Consider the following 23,707-nt stretch of genomic DNA (forward strand, 5'->3'; position numbering starts at 1 on the left):
AGTACTATTAACTAGCACTTTCATCTGTAGCACACATGCTGTATTGTTGAGCTTCTCATTCCTTTTTTTCAAAAAGAACATTGCCTTAGTGGTTAGCTAATCCACCTTCCAACAATGGAGTCATGAGTTCCAATACTGACTCACACCCTTTATCTGTGTGGAGGGTGTATGTACTGTACTATGTATGTATCGATTATGGAAGAGTACGCTATGCAGTTTTTTTACGTTTGGGACATAATTTTAGAGCAACATACATTTTAAAGATTAATTATGCATATTTATTTATGATAGTGAATTATATGCATTTGCATCGACATGTGCTCTGTTCAACTCAAACACAAACAAACCCATCATACGGTCTCTTTCTTTCATGTAGCAGAGTAAGAGGGTGTGTGGAGTTAGGTCATTAAAAACACTCCAAAGTCATTGGTTCAAGGTTCACAAAACATGTAAATGTGAAAAGGTATAATGAGGTTACAATTGTCCTGCATAAATACACACAGGATTAGGATTGTGTTTTAACATTTGTAAACAAACTCGTCGGACCTCCCACATTTGGCGTGACGTATACATTTCTTAGCTTAATGTAGCAGAAGTTTTTAATGGAGACTGAGTTAATTGCTTAAGATCCATTCTATTCTGATGCCTAGAGGACTGAAGGTGGGTGTTTTTCGACTTTGCGTTCCTTATTGAATTGCGAATATCTTATCTGCCTCCGTTTCTAATTAAAGTACTCAGCGCAACTTAGAATGAGGAAAGATAAGATCCGTTTCTTGATTAATCAGGCTCATAGTGATCAGGAGGGTTTTGTTCCAGGTTGCGAGGCGCGGGACAACACCACTAAGATTATTTTTTTTTGTAAGTCTGTTTGTGAAAGATGAACAAAAAAGTTTAACACTGTTTCATAACCATTTCCATATTTTATTGTGGATCATCTTGACACAATTACAGCAGCTTTTGTGGTACCTTTTCTCTGCCCTCTTCAAGGGAATGTGAATAGCAAATTTATTACACATACAGATTGAAACTTCTAGAATCACTAAACAGGGTCCTGGATAAAAGATACATGCGAATGTGGCCAAGGGCAAGGCTGGGGACAAAAACAGAATGAAAATTTCCAAGACAACTGAAATATGAGACCAGGAAACAAGATGTACAGGACCTGGACATACAACACACCAAAAAAAGTGCAGCAGGGAAAGGACATTTTAATATGACAAAGATATTGAAGGAACACAACTAAAGAAAGCCTACATACAGGTTGTAGGCAAACAAGACCAGTACTGTATCATACAGAGCTAAATTCCTCCTTTTCTATCAACAGCTTATGGAAACTGTACAGTTACCAGTTGCTTTCCTGTACTTAAGTTGTGCATTATCTTACAAACTCAAGGCAAAAACATCAGAGCCTTTAAATGTATAAGTAATAATTTAAAAATGATTGATAGTAAATGTTACATCACACAATGGATTCTCAGTGGTATGTTGTTGCTTGGTAGAGAGCAGTTTTAGTGTTTTTAAAGGTGTAGTAACAATGCTAATGCCTGTTTAACTGCATCCAGGCTTAATCTCTATCCTGTTTTTCTCCTCCACTATCCAGTGTCACCATATGTAATAAGGAAATCCACTGAGTAATTTAGAAAAGGGTTGCAGAGGTAAAAAACACAACAAACAAAAACAAAAACCACCCTCCTAACCCCCAAATATGTCTTGCAGGACCAGTAAATTAACTTTCACAAAGTTCTATTGCTTCAACAATAAGCAACATTTCTTTAAATGTGTACGAATTGCAAAATAAATAAGATGTTTGTATAGAATAGTGGTATCTTATTAAAAATGTTGCAGTCCATTTCTGCTGACAGACCAATTTCTCTTCCCACAATTGCGGTGCTTTGGCCCTTTATTTATATTTAGGGCCAAATTATCCCTGAACAAGGCATGTTAGGATTCTTTATAATTTTCTGAGCACTTGCCTCAGTTGAAAACGTGTTAGAAAGTTATATTAAGGCACCACCAGTTATTTCCCCAGGTCCCCACATGATTTCTGAATCTAAACACCTTTTACCTTAACAGATCTTCAGTGTGTTAAAAAGTCAGGATTCTATGAAGGCAAAAGGTGTTAATGGTAATTGTACCTTCTGCGAGGCAGACTGTACACCACAACATTGTTACATGTAAAAAAGAAAAAAAACAAAACCTTATTATAATATGTATAACGCTAATATGAGTGACACAAAATGGGTTAAGAAATAAAACGAAAAATCAAAAGAAACACAACACACACAAATAAGACACACTGGGAAAAGTGAACTTGGATTTCCAGTTAGTCTAAATGGTATATGTAGGAATGTCTTGCTGACCCACTAACTGTGCAATAGAGACCAAAAGAGCACATAACTCAAAACCCCACATAAGACTGAGATGTGCATCAAGAACAAAACAAACTAAGAACATAAAATAGTCTCTCTCATTACAGGCAATCCATGCAACACAGCAAACAAGGCGGAAAGAATTTTCTGTTTCATCACTAGTAGTGCTATGTCGGACAACCATTCTAAGCAACTTAACAGTTCCTCACTCCTGGCCAATAGTGAGGGGCCTGGTTGATGATAGATCTACTACAGAGATACAAAATGTGCTTAGTCTAAAAAGCCACTGACAGGAAATTAACTACAGCAGATGTTACAAATATTTGTGTTACATCTTAATGTATATAGGGCAAAGAAAACACTATAAGCCTGTTTTTTCAATGAAGGTATATGCTCAGAGGGTGGAGGTAAAATTAAAAATTTAACTATCACTGTCAGAGGATGTTCCACCACTTCAACGGCAAAATTGTTGAATGTAAGATCTCAAAACAGCTGTTCCACCGCTGCAAAGGGTTATTATTGTGTGATATATAACAAATAGAATTGAGGACTAGTAATTTGTAATAAGGACAAAAAAAGAAAGAAAAAATAGAATATGATAAAAGTTTCCACATCCAGGCGAGTGTAAAATTGTGCCTCCTGCACGGATGAGGCGCTTGAACATGCGTTTGCGGGTCAGTCTTCTCATTTTCAGTTCTGATTGCCCGTACAGGAGGAGCAGAGAGGAGATGAGGTTAAAAGATAAGGAGGAGGTTCCCTCTTATTCAGGATTCTGCCAGTGTTGATTTGATCTCACTGAGAAGGCTGCTGAGGAGAGTAGCTTCACTGCATTTGCCATCAATGGATATCGACTTGTCACCCTTTCAAAAAGGAGCAGAAAACAGTAATTTATGAACTTGATACTTAATGAATAAATTCTAGTTTAGAGTCTGTCGTTTTTACTTCAAGGAACTGTATCTTACTTTTTGCTAGTGAATGACAATTAAAACTGGTAGAAAATCAAATTTATACTCGCACATACAGTATGTCATATCTACGGCTAAATAAAATAGTGCATTATTATAAGAAAATCTAACTTTATTTCAATATAGTATAATTTATCCCAAATGCAGTGTTAGGGAGATGCCAAGCCTTTCTTAAATTTATCAACAGGACTCTTTTACGAACAAAAAAAAAAAAAGAACACAGAACTACGGGTATTACACATTATAATATGCTGATCTATTGCTGGTAATAGGAAGGAATAAATGACTATGCTTAATAGTTTTTTTACATTGCTTTGGAAATGTATTTTTGTTTTTAATATAACCTAAGCAACCGTGTAATAATTCTAGTGCTAATATTCAATGATCTTCACTATGTTTTAGCTTAAGAAAGCTGCAGTTTTATTACAAACCGCAGAATTGCATTTAACTTGCTCTCTTTACCAACACTATACTACAAAAGGAGAGTTGGGAGCGCAGCAATTTTGCCAAGTCAACACATGGATGATGACTGGAGCCTACAGCATCACACAACTGGCCTGCCAAGTGAGACAATAACACAGCCTCCTCACTAGCACCCATGGAGGTATTCATTATAACACCCCCTGAACATAACACAATGGAGCCCCTCTGTACTTCACACCCTTCTTGTCCTGGTTCAGACCCTACTTATCAAACAATCTTCTACTCAGCCTCTGTTGACCAGTAATACCACCATGTTTCCTCAGATGGCAGAACGTAATGGATGACAAGTGAAGAAAATTTAGAATTTTTGCTGCAAAAACGTGTGTGCTAATATTGTAAAGTCTTCTTGTTGAAGTGTGCTGTGTCATTTGTCTACTGCACTCAGAAAATATCACAAAAAATAATAAATTAAGTCTAGACAAGCAAACTTTTTTTTAACACCAATCATATTTTACACATTCAAGGAAAGTGGTCATTGAACACGGGGCTGTACAAAGGACTTCTTGTCTGTTACAAAAATCAAACCAGCAATGCGAGTTATGGTTACGATTGGGCGTCTAGGATTGCACCCAATTGCTATTTGCATATCAGCCATACGCAGAAGCTTAAAAAGTTCAATCATCGTCCTATAGCTAAATTTGATGGGAGCAGATAGGGTTGAGATTCCAGCGATGCTGGTGCATCCAAGTTTCTAAACATACATCTACATGTGAAGGGAAGTCGTGTTTGGGCTTTCAGTTTTGGAACTCTGAAGAGCAGAGTTAAGCCTTCACAGTAGGTGTAGCTTGTGCAGCCGCTTTAGCTGCTCTGGTGATAGATCGGCACCACTGACAGTATGCCTCCAGTTCTAAGATTTGGACTCAATCGACATATGTGCTACATTGACTAGCCTTTGTTCCCTTAACACTCTTAGTGTGGACAGGTACTGACATACAGGCATATGAAAAAGAAATTTCAAAACTGCAGGTTTTTTTTTTCCAGGACATAAATAGAAATCATCTAGTCCTCACCAAGTCATAAAATTTGATTATTCTAATCAAGCCTCAAATATCCTATGACATATTTTACTTTGTCATTATTTATTCAGCAAAAAAAAAAACAATCATAAAGAAGTCGTTGTGAAAAAGTACACCCTCACTGCCTTAATATCAATAAATATGGTAATATAAGTGAATAAAAAATAAATAAATCTTTGTACAGTGTTGTTAATTATGTTGGCACTATAGAAATAAGACCTCATTATTTGATTTCCAGGAAGTGCTACCAACTCTACGTAAAAGCAGCACCTATAGCAGTTCAGTCTAAAGCAGTGATGGGTAAGAGGCATTAATAGAGCCAAATACAGCCCCCAGTGCCTTCCTGATTTATTGGAAGATTTGTTTGTTATGGCTTGTAACACTTGTTTAAAATGCCTGCTGATATGTTATTACAAATAGGTGTCTTTTGCTTATGTAAATTATTTTCTTTCTTCTTTTTTTTCCCCCAACTTCTTACTAGGATTAAGGGCAATGTGCGGCGCATCCATTCAGCCCCTGAAGTGTATTAGGTGTCCTATCAGTGGTCTGGATGAGTTTTAATTTTTTTTTTTTTTTTTTTTTTTAAAACAAAACAAAAGTACAAGCTACACATTGTGAATCTCTGCCAGCGCAGAAGCAAATCACCTGCCAAGTGAACTAAACATATTAATAGTTTGTGTGACACTAGGGCTTCTAGTTAACTTACCTCTAACACCCTGACAAAAACAAGGCTATGTCATAAAGCATTTTTACCAGTGAACAGCATTCCCTATTCGCTTGCATTTCGCTGGGTGAACAGGCTTATCCTCACTTTAGAACCAGGTCTTGTCGTTAAATAACTGATAGCGATAAGTCTCCACTTCTTAAGCTATCATTTTGTGACCAAATGGTATACTTTTACAGTTAGGGAGGTTAAAAAAGTCCATCAACTACAATTTTATTTTTAACTTAAATCTATTTATTTACAAAAAGTTATATTTAAAGACCAAAATAATTAGATCAAGGAGTAGAATTCTCATAATGAACATCTGTTGGAACCAATAAAAACACCATCAGAAGTGAGATTTTAAAATAGTAAAATGTATTTGTATATAAAAGATTTCAAGCTAAATTTATTCAACTGCAATTTGTGAGGTTTTGTCTGGAAATGCAGAGAGTGACTATAAACACAGTGAAATAAAAGGTCTAAATATTAACAAACTTACCAATAAGTGCTCTGATATACATATTTTCAAGTGAAGATTTTGAGCGAAACAGATATTGCAGTTAACTTACAATACTTTTTACTATCTTAATGCGAGACATTGAGATACCTTTTTCACCAGTAAGCAAATGTGATGGCCCTGGATTGACCGGCTGTACATCGACGCACAGGAATCAACTCGTTCGATCACTGAAACATAAAACAGCTGAGTAAGAACTCTACCCATCGATAGTACATTACTTTTGTATACTCTAGTACTTCATTTAACACTAACCTGTGAAGCGGTGGTAAAAGCAGATTTTTGCCAACAGGTGATGAAATGATAGACTTGTACCTTCCACTTTCAGGGAACTTATTTTCAGGTCTCCTGATTCTAACAGTTTAGCAAAAGCATCACTAAAAACAGAGATTGATACAAGAGACAGAATTCATAACATAATAAAAACATTAGAAACATGTTAACTTAAAACACTTATACATTGCAGTGTGCATTCTGGAATACCAAAGCTTCTTTATTTGCCATTTTCTAATGATACTGCACTTGCTGATGTCTGCTGATTATAATCATTTGCAAATATAACAGTTATGTCCCACTGTTACATTAGATTTCTCTCTACTTTAATATAGCCCTCATTATACTGTAAATGTCAGAGAAATGATATACTGAATAAAATAGCTCTTTACACTTGTATTCATTTTTACATCGCTAACATCCACAAAATTATTTCACACACAGTTCCACTAACCTGAAGCCTAGCCACCTTAGAGGCTTCTAAGGTGTTTTTGCGCAATACTATTGAGCAAAAAAATATTTAGAATTATGCATTATTACATATAACACAGCCGAAAGTATGTGGACATACCTAGCTACACCAATTGCTACACAGTTAAACATTAGCAGTAGAACGGAACAGCTCAATAACATTCAACACAGAACTGTTATAGGATGCCCCCTTTCTAACAAGTAAGTTCATTAAATTTCTGCCCTGCCAAGTGCTGCCCCAATCAACTTTAAGAGCTGTTATTGTGAACTGGGAAAAAGTCTAAGAGCAACAACAGCTTAACCGCGAAGCAGTAGGCCGCACAAGCTAACAGAAGGTGTGCTGAAGATCGTAGAATACAAATAATCTATGTCTCAATAGCTTCTCCCATTACAGCGTTCCAATGGCCTCTGAGAGAAACATCAGAACAAGAATTGTTTATTGGGAGCTTCATGGATTGGGTTTCCATGGTTGAGCAGTCGAACATAACTATGCGCAAAAAGTCGACTGGAGTGGTGTAAAACAAATAGTGAATACTTTATTATGTATACCGGTTTGTTATTGTAAATATCTAATCAGTAAATCATGTGTCAGCAATTCTGTTCATAAAAGCATGCAGACATGGTCAAGAGGATCAGTTGTTGTCCAGACCTACCACCAGAATGGGGAAGAAATGTGATCTAATTGACTTTGACCATTAAATGATTGGTGTCAGACCAGGTGATTTTAAGTATCTCAGAAACAGCTGATCTCCTGGGATTTTAACGCACAACAGTCTCCAGAGTTTACAGAGAATTGTTTACAACATAGGCGCCTTCAAACTGATCTCAATGTTGTTTGTGTATCTCTAGCCAAATACATTGCTGGAAGACAGACTTAAATGGAAGAAAGATATCGGGCTGGTCTCAGATGAGGAGTTGAACTTTAAGCTGGGTGGCACTAAACATGCTACATCTTGCCTAAAAGCTCAACAAATACAACTATGCATCCTGCATAGAGTTTACCCCTCAAGACACACACCCTAAACCTCCTGAAGGTTAAGGGTCTGTCAAACAGCTTAACCTAACTGCTTGACATCCTCTGTTATCATCCACCTAACCTGTTTGGTCAAACTCAAAGATTCCTTGAACGTACAATTCAGAATCCCGGAGGGAATAAGCTGAAGATGTTTCCAGTAATCTCTCCCCCGAGGAAGACACTCACGCTAAACCCTGGACTGCTTTCTCAAGGTTAAAGATCCAAGGTGGCTCCTGGACCACTGCTGTGGGCTCTGGTACCTTTTGAGATAACCATCCATTAGAACACGCTGCGAGCCATGTCAAATCCACAAAGGACAGAGCTAGTGACCTTGTCCAGGCTGGCACAACCATTTCAACTGCATTGTGTCCAGATGAACTTTGGTCCTCAGCCTTGTAAAGCTGCACATCGGGCAATAACAAAACATAATAACAGAAACATCGCTCACGCAATCAGACACCGCTTCACCTGCAGCCCTTTCACATGGTGGTCTCCATTTCACCCACACCTCCAGACCAGGAGGCAGACAAGGAGGTGGGGTTGAACTACTTCTCCCCCCACAGTGCACATTCACAGTTCTACCAAATGTCCCATCACTCACGTTTACATCTTTTGAAGTACATGCGGTTAGGATTTTTAACCCGTTCTCTATGCATGTTGCTGATATCTGACCACACCAACAATTACTTGAACACTTCTCTGCATGGCTCCTTCACTTGTTATCCTCTGACATCATGAGTGATTTCAACATTCCTATTTCTAATCCACGTTCCAATGCTGCTTCCAAACTACTCACTAACACCCTCAATTGACGTCTCCCAGTGGATTGAATCTGCTACTCATCGGGATGACCACTGTCTTGATCTTGTTTTCTCTAGACTATGCTCAGTTCCTGATTTCCTTAACACTCCTTTCCCCCTCTTAGATCAATACCTTATTAGCTACTCACTCACGCCCAGTTCTTTACCCTCCCCAGTGTTAAACTCTTCCAAGCCTCCTCACAACCGCAGAAATATCAACTCTATTGATCAACAGTTTTCCACCTCTCTCAAACACCTTCTCTCCCCAATTTCTACATGCTTCTCCCCTGATAGGGCAGCAACCCATTTTCACCAAACCCTAGCAACTGCCCTTGATCAAGTGGCTCCGGCGACTCTACATACTCCACGTAGACTTCCACTTCCAACCATGGCACACTAAAGTAACACGAACTTTACAAAAACTTTCTCGTAAAGCAGAACGTCACCGGTGTAAATCTGGTACCTCTAATGATTTCATCACATATACTGATATCTACCACTCCTATAGAAATTCTCTGGACACTGCAAATCTCTCATCTATGCTCAGTCTTCTAAACCCAAACGCCTTTTTAATACATTTAAATCTCTTCTCAATCCTCCCACCCCAAACCCTCCTACTACCATCAGTGCCCAGGATCTTGCTACCTATTTCAAGGACAAAATAGATAAGATCAGACTTGAAATGGTATCATCTCCCTCGACAAGCAATCAGCTCAATTCCTTTGCAGCACCCTCTGACACGCTCTTCATTTGATCCCACAAATGAAGGGGAGGTTTCTACTGTCTTCTCATCTTCCTACTCTACTTCCTGTCCTCTTGATCCCATACCCTCACAAATTGGTAGGTTCTTGTCTCCTGTGCTCAGTCCACCTCTAACTAAAATATGTAATATCTCTCTCTCTCTACTGGTATTTTTCCATCACTATTCAAGCATGCAGTGATTACTCTAGTTTTGAAAAAACAAAATTCCGACCCAAACTCTCTCTCAAATTACCGCCCCATCTCTCAGCTAACATGCCCCTCCAAACTTCGAGAGAATTGCCTACACTCGCCTCACACACTTTCTAACAGCAAACAACCTACTGGATTCTTTTCAGTCAGGCTTTCGCTCTCCACACTCCACATAGACTGCATTCACCAAGGTTGTCAATGATTTGATCACAGCAAAAAGTAAAATCCATTACTCTCTTCTAATTCTCCTGGATCACTCTGCTGCATTTGAGACTGTTGACTACTCTCTCCACATACAAAAGCTACCATCCCTAGGTCTTGAAGGCACTGTCCTATCCTGGTTATCATCCTACCTATCTAATCGCTCTTTCAGCGTTAATTTCTCTGGAACCACCTCTGCTCCACTTCCTTTATCAGTTGGAGTACCACAAGGCTCAGTCCTAGGTCCTCTGCTATTCTCTATCTACAAACTCCTTTGGATTTCAGTATTATCTCTATGTGGATGATACACAAATCTATCATCTCCTGATCTTTCACCATCTGTGTTGTCTCGCGCTACTGACTGTCTTTCTGCCATCTTGGATGTCGTCTCACCAACTCAAACGCAATTCCCTCCTTACTGGTCTTCCCAAAATCAGATTTGAATCCCTACAACCTATTTTGCACGCAGAGGCTAGATTGATTTTCCTTGCAAACCGTTCTTTCTCTGCTGAGCCACCATGCCAGTCTCTACATTGGCTGCTTGTATTTCAACGAATCAAATATAAAATTCTTCTACTAACATACAAGGCAGTCAACAAAATTGCACAGACATACAACTCCTCACTTGTCTTAAAATATCTCCCGACTCGACACCTCCGTTCTGCACAAGATATGCGTGTCTCCTCAGCTCTCATCACATCCTCCCATTCTCGGCTACAGCACTTTTTTTTGGGCTGCACCCACTTTGTGGAATTCCCTCCCTCGCACAGTAAGACTTTCCTCTTCAAACGTTCACTGAAAACCCACCTCTGCAGACAAGCTTACAATATTCCTCAACCAGAATATTAATCTCCCTAAGTTACCCTATTACCACCCTCTACACAGCTAACACAAGACAACAACCCTCTGACCAACAGAGCATGTTTGACTGAACATACAGGCCACTCAATACTTCTTACCTTTGCATTCTAGCTGGTCCAATGTGCAATATGATGTAGCACATGCCTTGTGTTTCAAACTCCCATTGTCCCATAGATAGTAAGTTTGCAAGCAGGGCCCTCTTACCTTTCTGTCTGTATCTATTACCCAGTATTTTTTTATTAATGTTCGTTCCCAATTGTAAAGCACTACGGAATTTACTGGCACTATATAAATAAATGTTGATTATGATCGGGCATTTGGTTTCAAATATTCTTTTTGCAATTTAGCCTGGCATTTATAAATAGAGCTATAGACACAATAACAAAATCTGCGTTCAAAGTCAAAATTACATTGCACTACCTTTTTATGAACAATGTTTATTTTGCGAAATTGAAAACTATAGCTATAAAACCACGAGTACCGCATTATTACCTATAATAATAGTAACTAGTAATTTAAAGAATAAATAGAAAACATGGTACTGCAGAAATCATTTAAAAAAAGCAATGTTAAAACTAAAATTATACCTGAAGCAGGGGGTCATAATTAAATAAGAGGAACAACTGAAATGGATTTTGAAATCTAGTTTCTCATGGGAAGATCCTTCATCATCCTGAAAAACAAACATAACATTAACCATGACAAGTTATATCAATGACAACTTTATCAGAACCCATTACATCAATATTTTTTTTTTTACTCATTGGTGGCGAAGTGTGAAAAATAAAAAATACATACACTAACTTAACTTGATGACAATACTTAAGATCGGAAATGTTTTGGCGACTTGATTGTGACAATGTACTAAAGCTGTGCGTATTTCATGTTAATGTTATAAAAAAACAAATCAATTAAGACAAGAACACTATATATCACCTTTAAAACTCTTCACAAGTTTTATACTGTTGTATCAGACCAATGATCTGGCACTCTGAACAGATTGTGGATTTTTAGCAAACCCAGAATTATTAAAGCCACTAACCCAAATTCTAGAAACATTGGGAGATGTGAAGGGTACTCTTAAATGTGGAAGTGAGAGGACTCATTTGAAGTAGCTGTGTCATGTGTGCAGGACCCGATAGTTCCAGCAGCCTTCAAAGGTGGAGTCCCTACTGGAAATCTGCGTTGTGGCAGCAATTCCTAGTAACCGCCGTCTTGAAAAGCAAAAGGAACCAATCATATTATCCCTAGAATACAGTGTGGTGCAGTGGGAATACTGGCGATGCAGTGGGTTAAAGGTCCACTGGAGATAGATGTGAGGTAGGGCAGACTCTTGGGGTAGAAGTGTGAGAAAATTAAGATACCCTCTTGTCAAATTCCAGGGACAGCTGAGTGTAAAGTTAAAATAAAAATAAAATAAATAATTGCATGAGCAATGTGTGTCTACCTATTACGCAAGGAACTGGCAAAATAGGAGAATATTATACACACAGATTACATATTACAGACTCTATACATCTACAACTATGATATGTCCAACTGAAGCACAAGAGACAGGTTGCCATTAACTAGCTATATTATACATTGTAGCTGTTCAGAAATGAAATGGTTGAGAAGCTATTTGAATTTTATCTACACCTATTAAAGTGGTCATCGGGTAGTTTATGTCCCGTACAGAAATAAATCAATTTTGGGGACAAATGCTAAAGATCACGGAGAAGCACCGGAGTTTATAAAGAATCCTTGACTCTAAAATGTGTGTGTTACAGGAAGGGCTTACTTGTCACCCTAATGGTGGTAGGTTTAAGAGTTTTGCTTGTTCCACCTACTGTCAGAAATCTGTCAATACTCCAAAAGTATAATATATTTTAATTTCCTGCCACTTAAATCATCTTAAATCTTTTAATTTCTTCAAGAGTTATTATTATTATATTTCTAGTATAATGGGATACAGAACACACATTCCTGCTCACAAAAATTGTACACAAATAATTTACCTTTGCAATGAATGACAATATCCCTTTGAGCTTCTGGGGCATAACAATACTTTGAACAGTGAACACAAACTGAGCTTCATTAGACACACCTAGATAGAAACACAATGAATTAGAGTAATATGCATTGTACATTAGTTTGATGCTCATGTCCCAAGTACAAATAAAAGGATTTATGTACTTACGTTTCTCTGATTCCGTTTGGGGGACACTGCTTACCATGGGTTGTGGAGGGTAGCACGGGAGTTGGCACCTAGCTAGTAAATCTTTAGCACTGCTGAAATTCTCCTCCCCTCTACAATCCCCCTGCCCCTTTCTGTTCAGTTAATTAAAAAGCCCAAGGAGAAAGGCCAATCAAACAAGAGCACACAGAGGAAAAGCAGAAGGGAGGGATTGCAGTGTCCCCCAGACGGAATCAGAGAAACGGATTTAACGTAAGTACATAAATCCTTTTTTCTCTTTCATCCAGTCTGGGGGACACTGCTTACCATGGGGACGTTCTAAAGCAGCCCCCTAAGGGTGGGACCACTCTGAAAGCCCCGCTCATAGAGCACTACGAGCGAAATTTGCATCCGCCGATGCAAATACATTAAACTAATAACATTTTGTAAAGGTGTGGACAGAGGACCAGGTGGCTGCCCTGAAAAGCTGGTCTGCAGAAGCCCCATTTCTCGCTGCCCATGACGCCCCTACCGATCTGGTGGAATAGGCTGTAAGTCTCTCTGGCACAGGACGGTTAGCCATTATGTAAGCTTGCTTAATGGTTGCCATAATCCATCTTGTAATGGAATGTTTTGAGGCAGGCCAGCCTCTTATTAGAATCATAAAGAACAAACAGAGAATCAGTACGACTAATCTGAGAAGTTCTTTTGACATAAATGCAGAGAGCCCTAACCGCATCCAACTTTTCCATAGACTGTTGATCAGAATGGCAAGTAGATGAAAAGACCGGAACTACAATTTCCTGGTTCAGATGGAAAGCCGAAACTACTTTTGGAACGAAGGAAAAGAGGGTTCTCAACACCGCTCTGTCCTTGTGGAAAACCAGATATGGTTCCCGGCAAGACAGAGCTCCTAATTCTGAAACCCTACGTGCAGATGCAATAGCTAAAAGAAAGACGACCTTCCAGGTAAGACACTTAAAATCTGCCGTAGGTAATGGCTCAAAAGGAGGCCCTTTAAGCATATCCAGTACCAGGTTAAGATCCCATGGTGCTGTAGGCGGAACGTAAGGAGGCTGAATATGTAAGACTCCCTGAAGAAAGGTCCTGACGTCTGGCAAGTCCGCCAATTTCAGGTGAAAGAAAACTGAAAGCGCTGAAACCTGAACTCTTAATGAACCTAAACGGAGCCCTGCTTCCAGCCCATACTGAAGAAAAGCCAACAAGCGAGGGAGACGAAAGGAAGATGTGTGACAGGACTTATTTTCGCACCATCTAATATAGGCTTGCCAGATACGATGATAGATGCGAGCCGAAATCGGTTTATCGAGCTCGCAGCATAGTATTCACTACACTGGGGGAAAAACCCCTAGCTCTCCAGAGGCTGGCTTCAACAGCCATGCCGTTAAACTAAGCGGAGATAAATTCTGGTGACGAAAGGGACCTTGGAGAAGAAGGTCGTCTCGTGACGGAAGACGATATCCTTGTCCCACCGCCATGGATATTAGGTCTGCGCACCACACTCGAAGCGGCCACGAGGGAGCCATTAGAATCACCGGCCGGCCGCCTTGCCTCACTCGTCTGAGTACTCGGGGAAGCATGGGAATCTGGGGAAACAGATAACCCAACCTGAATTCCCATGTCATGGACATCACGTCCACCGCTATCGCTAAGGGATCTCTTGCCCTTGCGCAAAACCTGTGAACTTTTTTGTTGTGTCTGGAGGCCATGAGATCTATATCCGGAAGACCCCACCTCTGAACTAGAGACTGAAATACTTCCGGGTGGAGGGACCACTCCCCTGGCATCATCGCATTGCGACTGAGGTAATCGCCCTCCCAATTTTTTGTTCCTGGAATGAACACAGCCGAGATTGCTGTAACATACTGTTCTGCCCAAAGGAATATCTGAGCTGCCACTCGCATTGCATCTGCACTCCTGGTTCCTCCCTGTCTGTTGACGTAAGCCACAGCCGTGGCATTGACGGACTGAACTCTGACTGGGTGGCCCTGAAGAAGAGTCTGGGCCCCCCGGAGGGCTAAAAGAATTGCCTTCAACTCTAATGTGTTGATTGATAAGGCTGATTCCTGAACTGACCAGAGCCCCTGGAGCCCGAGGTGCAGGACCACCGTTCCCCATCCTCTCAGGTTGGCGTCTGTTGTGGCTATTATCCATGATCCATGGAGCAAAGGACCTGCCCACCGCCATGTGATCTTGATTCAGCCACCACTGGAGCGATTCTCTCACCCTCGGAGACAGTGAGATCCTCTGGAGATCCAAGCGTAGGTGGGATCCTGACCATTTTGTCAAGAGATCCCACTGGAAGCATCGAGAATGAGCTCGACCGAAGGGGATGGTCTCGAAGGAGGCCACCATCTTTCCCAGCAGCCGCATGCACAAGTGAATTGAGGGCCTGAGTTGTTATGCTCTGAATAGAACTGATCTTCTCGACAGGAAGGAATACCCTTTGCTGGCTGGTGTCCATAATGAGCCCTAGGAAAACCATGCGTTGACACGGAACCACCTGGGATTTCTTTAAGTTTATCAGCCACCCATGGCTCTCGAGAACCGCCAAGGTGAGGGATAAGTGCTGACGTAAGCAAATCTCTGAGGAGGATTTGATGAGCAGATCGTCCAAATAAGGCACGACCTGAACTCCCTTTAAGTGAAGACACGCTGCCATCACTGACATGATCTTCGTGAAGACCCTCAGAGCTGTGGAGAGGCCGAATGGAAGAGCCCGAAACTGATAGTGGGAGGACCCCACTGTGAATATTAGTAGAGACTGATGGTTGCTCCAAATGGGAACGTGGAGGTATGCGTCTTTTATGTCTATGGAAGCCATAAACTGATCCTTCTCTAAGCCGTTTATTACTGACCTCAGGGATTCCATCCGAAATCTGTCCACCCGTAAGTGCACATTGAGGTTCTTTAGGTTTAAGATGGGTCGAAAGGACCCGTCCGGCTTCTTGACCAGAAACAGATTTGAATAAAACCCCTGTCCCTTTTGGTCGTCTGGGACCCTGCAAATGACTCTTTGCGAAAAAAGAGAGGCGACACAGGCCTGTATTGCCTGTCTTCTTGTTGGATCTCGGGGTAGCAGGGTTATGAAGAAACTATGTGGTACTGGACCCAGCAGGTCTATCATGTACCCCCCCTTGATATAATGCCCCGAATCCAAGGGTCTTGGGATGACGCTGCCCACTGTTCCTGAAACAATGACAGACGTCCCCCCACTGGCGCCACCTCCGGCAGAATAGAGTGGTCGTCAGGACGCAGGCTTCTCCTGGGTCTTGGAGGCCTGGCGCCTAGCTGCAAACGAGGATCTACCCCTGACAGAGGAGCCTCGAGCATTTGGTTGTCTACCTCTAAATGACTGTCCCCTAGGCAAGGAGATCCCCCTAAAGGGCTGACGAAAGGAGCTGACTCGAGGGGTCCGGCCCCTACTAGAGAATACCGGCAAGGAAGTGCTTTTGCCCCCTGTTGCCTGGGAGATCATAGTATCCAAGTCCGGGCCAAACAAACCTGCAGCTGATAAAGGAATGGTTTCAACGGACTTTTTTGATTCCGAATCTCCTTCCCAGGATTTCAGCCATAACGTTCATCTTGCTGAAATAGATGCAGCCTGAATAGAGGAGGACACATACGCTGTGTTCTGGGCCGCCTCATAAAGGTACCCCGATGCCTCTTTCAAGTCAGGGGAAGTAAATCAGAGTCCTGTAAGGCCTCTGCCAGCTGGTCTGCCCATGCTTCCATGGCTCTAGCAACCCAAGCTGAAGCAAATGTGGGCCTAAAGGAAGAACCCGCAGCCACAAATATAGATTTCAACACTCCCAGAATCCCTCACTTCTCCAGATACCTTGAGAAAGACCCCAGAGGCAGGGTTGAAACACGTTGGACTCTACGGGACTCTTTACTTCTCATTGCGGACTTACATCGTTGCAGACTCATACCATCTGGATAGGAGCTACCCGCTTCAGCTGTTCATGATCAGGACTGCAACTCGGATGTGCCACTCGAGAGTTTTACTATATGCTGATTTGTCTCCTAATATCTGGTAGGAGTATAACAACTGATTTTTATCAGGATACATTGTCGATTTCGTTGACCTTGATGCCTTTTAATACATGCAATAAATTGTTACATATATTTTTACTGGGGTAATGCACCATATATGATTTTGTCTCTATTTTATATTAATTTAACAATGGTTCTCTGTGAGACTTTCATATGGTTGAACTGGATGTTATTGAAGTGGACCTCCCCCTGTATACATGCATGTGAGTTTTGAAACATTTTTTGTGGTGTTTTGGATCCTGTTATCACTTATTAGGTGTTACCCTTAACTTGTTTACACCAATCATAGGGGTTTCCCTGGAAGTTTAATATTTGATCTATTAAACAACTGACCCAATATAAAAAAAAATTTGTTTATTTTTCATATACTTACCCCATTTGTTTATCGGAGAGAAAAACAAGCACCTAGTATTATACCATCTTAAAACACCATGTACTGATAAGAGATATCTTACAGGAAGGAACATCTACACCATTGTTTGTGGTGGAACATTATTAAGAAAACAACCATTTGATGATGGACATTATGCCTTAGTTATTATTAATGTGGTAATTGCTTAAAGCGCCTTTTATACTTTATTTGTTATTAGTGTTTTTGAATTGCAGTGGCAATTATTTGTGTATTTAGGCTGCTACTAAGTTAAGGGAGCGCTGTTTCATGGGAATCCTTTATTGTTGTTTAGATTTCAGCTGGGATTCCACTCTGCGATCAGTGGCATCCTGCAGAGTTGCTGAACCTGGGACTGGTAGTAAAGTGTGTCTGGCCAAACGGGCTACTGGAATATCTACCTTAGGAATACTCTCCCAGCGAGCCATGTCTTCCCCCTGCAATGGATACAGGGAAGAGAATCTCCTGTGAACAGAGAACCTTCTTCTATCAGGCTGTTTCCAGGCTCCCTCTGCAATATCTCTGAGTTCTACAGAAGGGGAAAACGGATAGCCTTCCTTTTGGCCTTCTTAAAGAGACTTCTGTCTCTAGGAGTAGGATCCTCCGGTTCTGGGAGGTCCAACGCCTGTCTCACCGCTAAAACCAAATCCTCAATAAATTGGCTTTTAGTGTTCTCTTCCTGTTCCAAAGGTTGAACCTGGTCAGGATCAGAATTTATTTCCCCCTCCTCCTCTGAAAACCCCTCAGAGTCTGAAAGGACCATAAGGGGATTTAGCAGATCTAGTCCGCTTCCTTTTAGCAGGCAGGATGTTTGGGGATTCAAGTAACTGGTTTAGTTTGTCCAAACCCTTTATAAATGCTGCGGACCATGCCGGTTCTGTGGGAACAGGGGCCTGGACCGTAAGCAATGAGGAAGGTCCTGGTATAGACATTCCAAAAGAACCTGTGGTAGCAGGGAGGTCCAATGAACTAGCATTAATAGCTGCAGAGGCTGCCACACTAGATAGCAACTGAGTAGATTGTGATATCATCTGTGCTAAAAAGGAAACCGACTGTGTCAGGGAGGCCACCCAGGCCGGTTCCTCCGTCAGTGGGGCTGTAATATGCTGGGTTTGCGCAGGGGGGACCCCTGCTTCGCAGGCAGAGCAGAGCGCCAACGGGTCCTTCTTCCCACATGGTAATTTAACCGTACATCTTGAACATGTAAAATACTTTGCCATAGGGCCCTTTCATTTATCTGTCATTTTTACAAAGGAAGGCACACCAAATACACAGCCTTAAATTGTTAGATTTAGCTGAGAGACAGAGAGAGAACGGTGTGAAAAAAAACAAGTAATCAACTAATCTGACATAAAAGTTGTACTTGTATTTTGTTAAACAACAATATAATATCTTGGCAAGTAGGAGAACTACAATATAACCCCTACTAGCCCACTTTGCAGTCAGCAAATACAGTAATATGTGTTTAAATAAGTCAGATACTTAGCCCATAGGCCAAACAGGGGAGAAGTCCAACAGCAGTGTCCTGGTGCCTGCTCCCTCTGATCTGTGTCCTTTTCCTGGGCTTCTCCTTGGCGCCAGAAGACCGGGCTAGTGCACTTTTCTCTGGAGGGCAGGGGAGCTCTATGTCTTAGCTCCCCCCCCCCTCTGATAATGCTGTCTCTCTGTAGTATCTTTAAGAGGCCACCATTATAAAAAAAAAGGTGGTATATGGCAGAGTAGTGGAGACCTCAAATTGAGGTCTCCGCAGCGGTTTTGCACCCAGATGCCCCCTCCTATGTATGAGGGGGGATCTTGGTATGGCCCCCTTCTACTCCTCTCCCCTCCGCGAATTTCAAGATGGCCACCAGCATTTTGTTCACTCCGATAACCGGCACTCCATGCCCGCAGTGGCAGCGCCGGTTATCGGGGAGGCCCCAAGAGTGACAGCGGTCCGGAGAGACCGCTTGTCATTCTGTATTCAGGCACCCTTTTGCTCTGCCAGTGAGAGCCTCTGGCTCTCATCTGACAGAGCAGTGCCTGCGCTGCTGTTCTGGGAGTTTGTTCTCTATAATAGAACACACTCCCAGGTCTGCCACCAAAAGAAAAAAATCCTATCAAAAAAAGATAAGTTAAATAATAAAATTAAATGAAAAAAACTCAGCAGAAACTAAAACACTGCCCAACTCCATGGGCACCTAAAAAAAAATGAACAGGAAGGGGCAGGGGGATTGTAGAGGGGAAAGGTCTGTCAGCAGTGCTAAAATTTACTAGCTAGGTGCCAACTCCCGTGCTCCCCTCCACAACCCATGGTAAGCAGTGTCCCCCAGACTGGATGAAAGAGAAAGGTAAGTAACTATTTTTATACAGACATTAGTGGCCTATGTGGAGGTGTATACGATGGCATGCCATACCATTACTTCTCCTACGGTCTAAACTGTATAAGCAACCAAAGCGAATTCTATATATTGCATTAGTATATATTTTCTAACAAATCAGAAAAGGCATCATTAGATCCTTTTCTCCCAGGCCCAACATATTAGTGCTGACATCTGGGTGTTAGAAGCGCTGGTAATTGTTAATACGATTACCAAAATTATGACACCCACTTCACCTAACAAAGTAAAAACGAAAGTGTTAAAAACCGAAGTAAATATTAATAGACTTGCCTTGAAACAGACTCTGCAGATCACCGATTGAGCAGAATGCTGACCGCAAGTGATTTCGACTGAAGAGCAGTCCAGCACTACTGTTTAGTGTCATCGCGATTTCTATTAATCTGAATTTAAAGTGGCAATGTTGGGTTAAGTGTTTAAACACTTAACCTGCAGGGGCCCGACATTGCCGCTTTAAATTCAGATTAATAGAAGTCGCAATGACACTAAACAGTAGTGCTGGACTGCTCTTCAGTCGAAATCACTTGCGGTCAGCATTCTGTTCAATCGGTGATCTGCAGAGTCGGTTTCAAGGTAAGTCTATTAATATTTACTTCGGTTTTAACACTTTCGTTTTTCCTTTGTAGGTGAAGTGGATGTCGGGTTTGTCAAAATCAAAAAACCGTACCCAACCCGTTAGCAGCAGAAGGCACAATTGGAGGGCACCTAGCCCTCCAGTAAAACCACACAAACTTCTCACTCTACATTTATATTCCATTTAACAAAGTCTCTAGTTGTTTAATAAGAGAAGAAAAAAAAACCAAAAAAAAAAACCCCAACTTCATACACAGCCATTCAGAAAATTGTGTTTGAGGGGCAGAAATTAATTCTGACAATTCAGGCCTACTAGAATACGATTTAACAGTGAAAATGCCACTTCTCTTACAACCCTCATGTTAGATATCAAGACATTTCAACTGTGTATTAAAGCATAAGACTTCCTACTTGTTCATGCAGCCAAATCCACTTTCAGGCACCATTTGAAAATGCCAAAGTTCTATTAATTTCTTCCACACTTGTAAAAACAATTGTGAATGGCATAACGTTTTATTGTCCCATTCCCTAATATTCAGACAGTCATCCCTTAATTCCTTTACAATGTCCATTCCAAATATACCGTTATCACTATTGTTTAATTACTTTCTTACCATAGTATAACTATTCTAAGGTCTTGTGGTTCTAAACATACTATCACAGACAATAGAAAGGACAGAGTTATCGAAGATCCATGCACTATATAGTAGAATTCCTATGTTAAAAATATTTAATTTTCTTAACTCTATAAAAAAATAAAAATAAAGGCTAGGCACACAATTTATATATCAATTAAAAAACAATCAAAAGATTTAAAATGTATAGAAAGGCCACAGAAAGCATTTTTCCTTGTTCATATTTTCTCAAAAACACACCTCATTCAATTGTTCTTTTTCCTCATTCATCAGAGGTATTCAAATTAATTTAGAACGTGCTACAGTTTTTATAACCGTCTTCCTAAGTTTTAACATTACATTATCATATTTGTAGCAGGACCTTTCAAAGATCCCCTTTACTAATATTGTTCATTTGGGGATTGAGATTCTAATTAAGCGATTTTCATTTATTATCTTTTGCGTTGTTTCTCTTCACTTATTTTTCTACCTTTGTTATTTTTTTTCTCTAAACAATTTCTCTTTACCAGAAACATCTGAACACGATCCTCTTTTCACCATCTTTAGGACGTACAAAAATGCCTTTGGTTACCTTGTCATAAGCGCTCCATCGTTTGGTTCAACAGAGATGCCATCATGCAGAGACATCTGACTGAAGGGATCAATCCCCGTTGTCCATGCAGGGCATGCCTGCTGGAAAACTATGGTTCCCAATTTTGCACCCCAGGAATGAACATTGCTGCCGATATCTGTAAGATTTTGCTCTGCCATGAGTAACTAGCAGGATCATGCAATGGGCGAAGGACCTCCCGGTTCCTCCCTGATGAGTTAGGAATGCCACAGTGGTACCAACACATTTATCAGGAGCTTTGACTTCTGCAATACAAAGACCCTCACAAGGGCTCCACAGCCTTGAAAGTCAAGGTACTGTCCAATCCCAAATAATGAAGCTGTTGCCCCTTAGCAACCAAAGCGACTGTTACACCCTAGAGACAGTCTGATGAATTGGCTGGTGAAAATATGGATGACTTGATCCATTTATGAATTTAATTGGACAATGCACAATCCCATCTTATGCACGATCCCAAGATGGAGGTGAAACTGCGAAACACAAAGTCCAGAACAGACACTGAGAAAACCTAGACAATACACCAACTCCTCACAAACTGCTTCCCTGCAGATGGAGAGAGTAAAAGGAGAGCTGCTGCGGGCTGTGCTGTTGTCCTCTCTTAACGGTCTTTGCCTCAGTGATGGAAGCCTGCCAAGAACACGGTGCTAGATAGAGAAAGCACCTCCCTCCAGGTCCCAACACCAAAGGGATGACTACCATTCAGAAGCTCAGCCCCTTACTGTACCTAGTGCAGGGCTGAAATGAAAGACCGCTCCCACCTGACCAAGATCCTAACAGCGAGGGGGCTAACTTTGACACCCTCAAATCCCACGTCCCGTGGAGTGTCTAATGCACGATCACACCGGTCACCAACTATGGACTGTCTGTAATACCATTTTAGGAGTGGATGCCTTAACTATCAAAAATGTCATTTGTAATTTGTAGAGGACATAGGGTGGGGGGGGGGGGGGGGGGCAGTGATGATGGAAAATTAAAGGAAAACATTAACAACCAAATATCTGCACAAATGAAGACTATAAGACATTATAATTATGGGCACTGACAAAGCAGTTCAGTGCTAAATTCATGACAGAATTTTCTAACTACAAGATTGTAGGACATTCACTCTCAAATGCAATTGCTAACAAAAAATGGTATGCAGTTAGGTAAGGGTGCTAAGGGGATCTTGGTTTTAGGCTTCTTTGTTAAGGCGAGAATAGGCGGAGGTCAGTGGGAAGCAGCTGACATGGAGGCTAGATGAACAAAGGGATATGGGAGTTAAGAGGCCAGATGCAGAGCACCACTTCCTAACATTTTTATCAATTATTAAATATATATCAACTGTCTATAAACCATTCTTGGCTCCAAGAATTGGCAACATTGTATATTGTAAACTGCTCCAAAATTGTGCTACTATAAAATTTTAAACTGCACCAAGAAGTTATTTAGTGAAGTAAAAGGACATTATCACCATTAGAAAGCTCACCTGGAGGCAATTGGAAGGGAACAGGTATCCCATCGTGAACAGAAGCACCCTCTGGTCTTTGCATTTTGGTATTTAAGGAATCCAAACATTTAGCTCCATATTTTTCAGGAAAGTTTGACTCTGGTTTTCTAAAATGATGGAGACTTTGACCTCACCCTCCTTCTGCAGATCTCCTTGAATGTCGTACATCTGTTAAGAGAAACAAAAAGATACATTACATTTGCGTCCAGTTTAAAGTCTTTTAAAATTCAGAGACGTACTATTAGAGGAATTCATACTCCAATTTTCATAATGCAAACTATTTTCTGCACATTATTTCTCCAACTGTTTGCATGTATTTCAATAAATTCCTTAAGCACATACTCCTTCTGTCTTTTCTTAACTTAGTAATGCACAGCAGTGCGATATTAGATCTTTAGACATTTTTACAGCAAGGGCTGCAGAGCCAGCAGGTTCACATTTAAATGCTCTGATTAACACCAACAAGTATGCCAGTAGAAAAGCCTCTTGGTTATACCATGCATATACAAACACAATATATAGTATATACACAATACACACTATAGCTACTTACAAAAAAGGTAACATCTCATCCCCAACATTGAAAAAAAAAACTCAAGACCCAAAAAACTACAGATGTCTAAAAATCAGCTGACATTGAAAGTGGCTGTTTATGTCTGTTATCTATATTTTAAGACGAGATAGAATTGGTTCTAAACACAGTAATAAACCACTGCATCACTGCTTTGTTCCTAATAAACCAAAGCAATAATAATCATCTGTGGATTATATGCATGTCTA

At 40.8% G+C, this 23,707-nt stretch overlaps 1 protein-coding gene across 1 annotated transcript in view; it reads right to left on the bottom strand.

The window, feature by feature from the left end:
- Positions 1 to 900: 900 nt before the first annotated feature.
- The window catches only part of AP3D1 (adaptor related protein complex 3 subunit delta 1), a 150,093-nt gene continuing 127,286 nt past the window's right edge, over positions 901 to 23,707 (bottom strand). The window contains 7 exon segments of the mRNA XM_075204709.1: positions 901 to 3,229; positions 6,147 to 6,226; positions 6,312 to 6,433; positions 11,216 to 11,301; positions 12,626 to 12,714; positions 22,907 to 22,993; positions 22,996 to 23,095. Coding sequence (XP_075060810.1) covers positions 3,134 to 3,229; positions 6,147 to 6,226; positions 6,312 to 6,433; positions 11,216 to 11,301; positions 12,626 to 12,714; positions 22,907 to 22,993; positions 22,996 to 23,095 — 660 coding nt within the window. The 3' untranslated portion in view covers positions 901 to 3,133.

Source organism: Mixophyes fleayi, chromosome 1 (assembly GCF_038048845.1).
Source record: "Mixophyes fleayi isolate aMixFle1 chromosome 1, aMixFle1.hap1, whole genome shotgun sequence".
NCBI lineage: Eukaryota > Metazoa > Chordata > Amphibia > Anura > Limnodynastidae > Mixophyes > Mixophyes fleayi.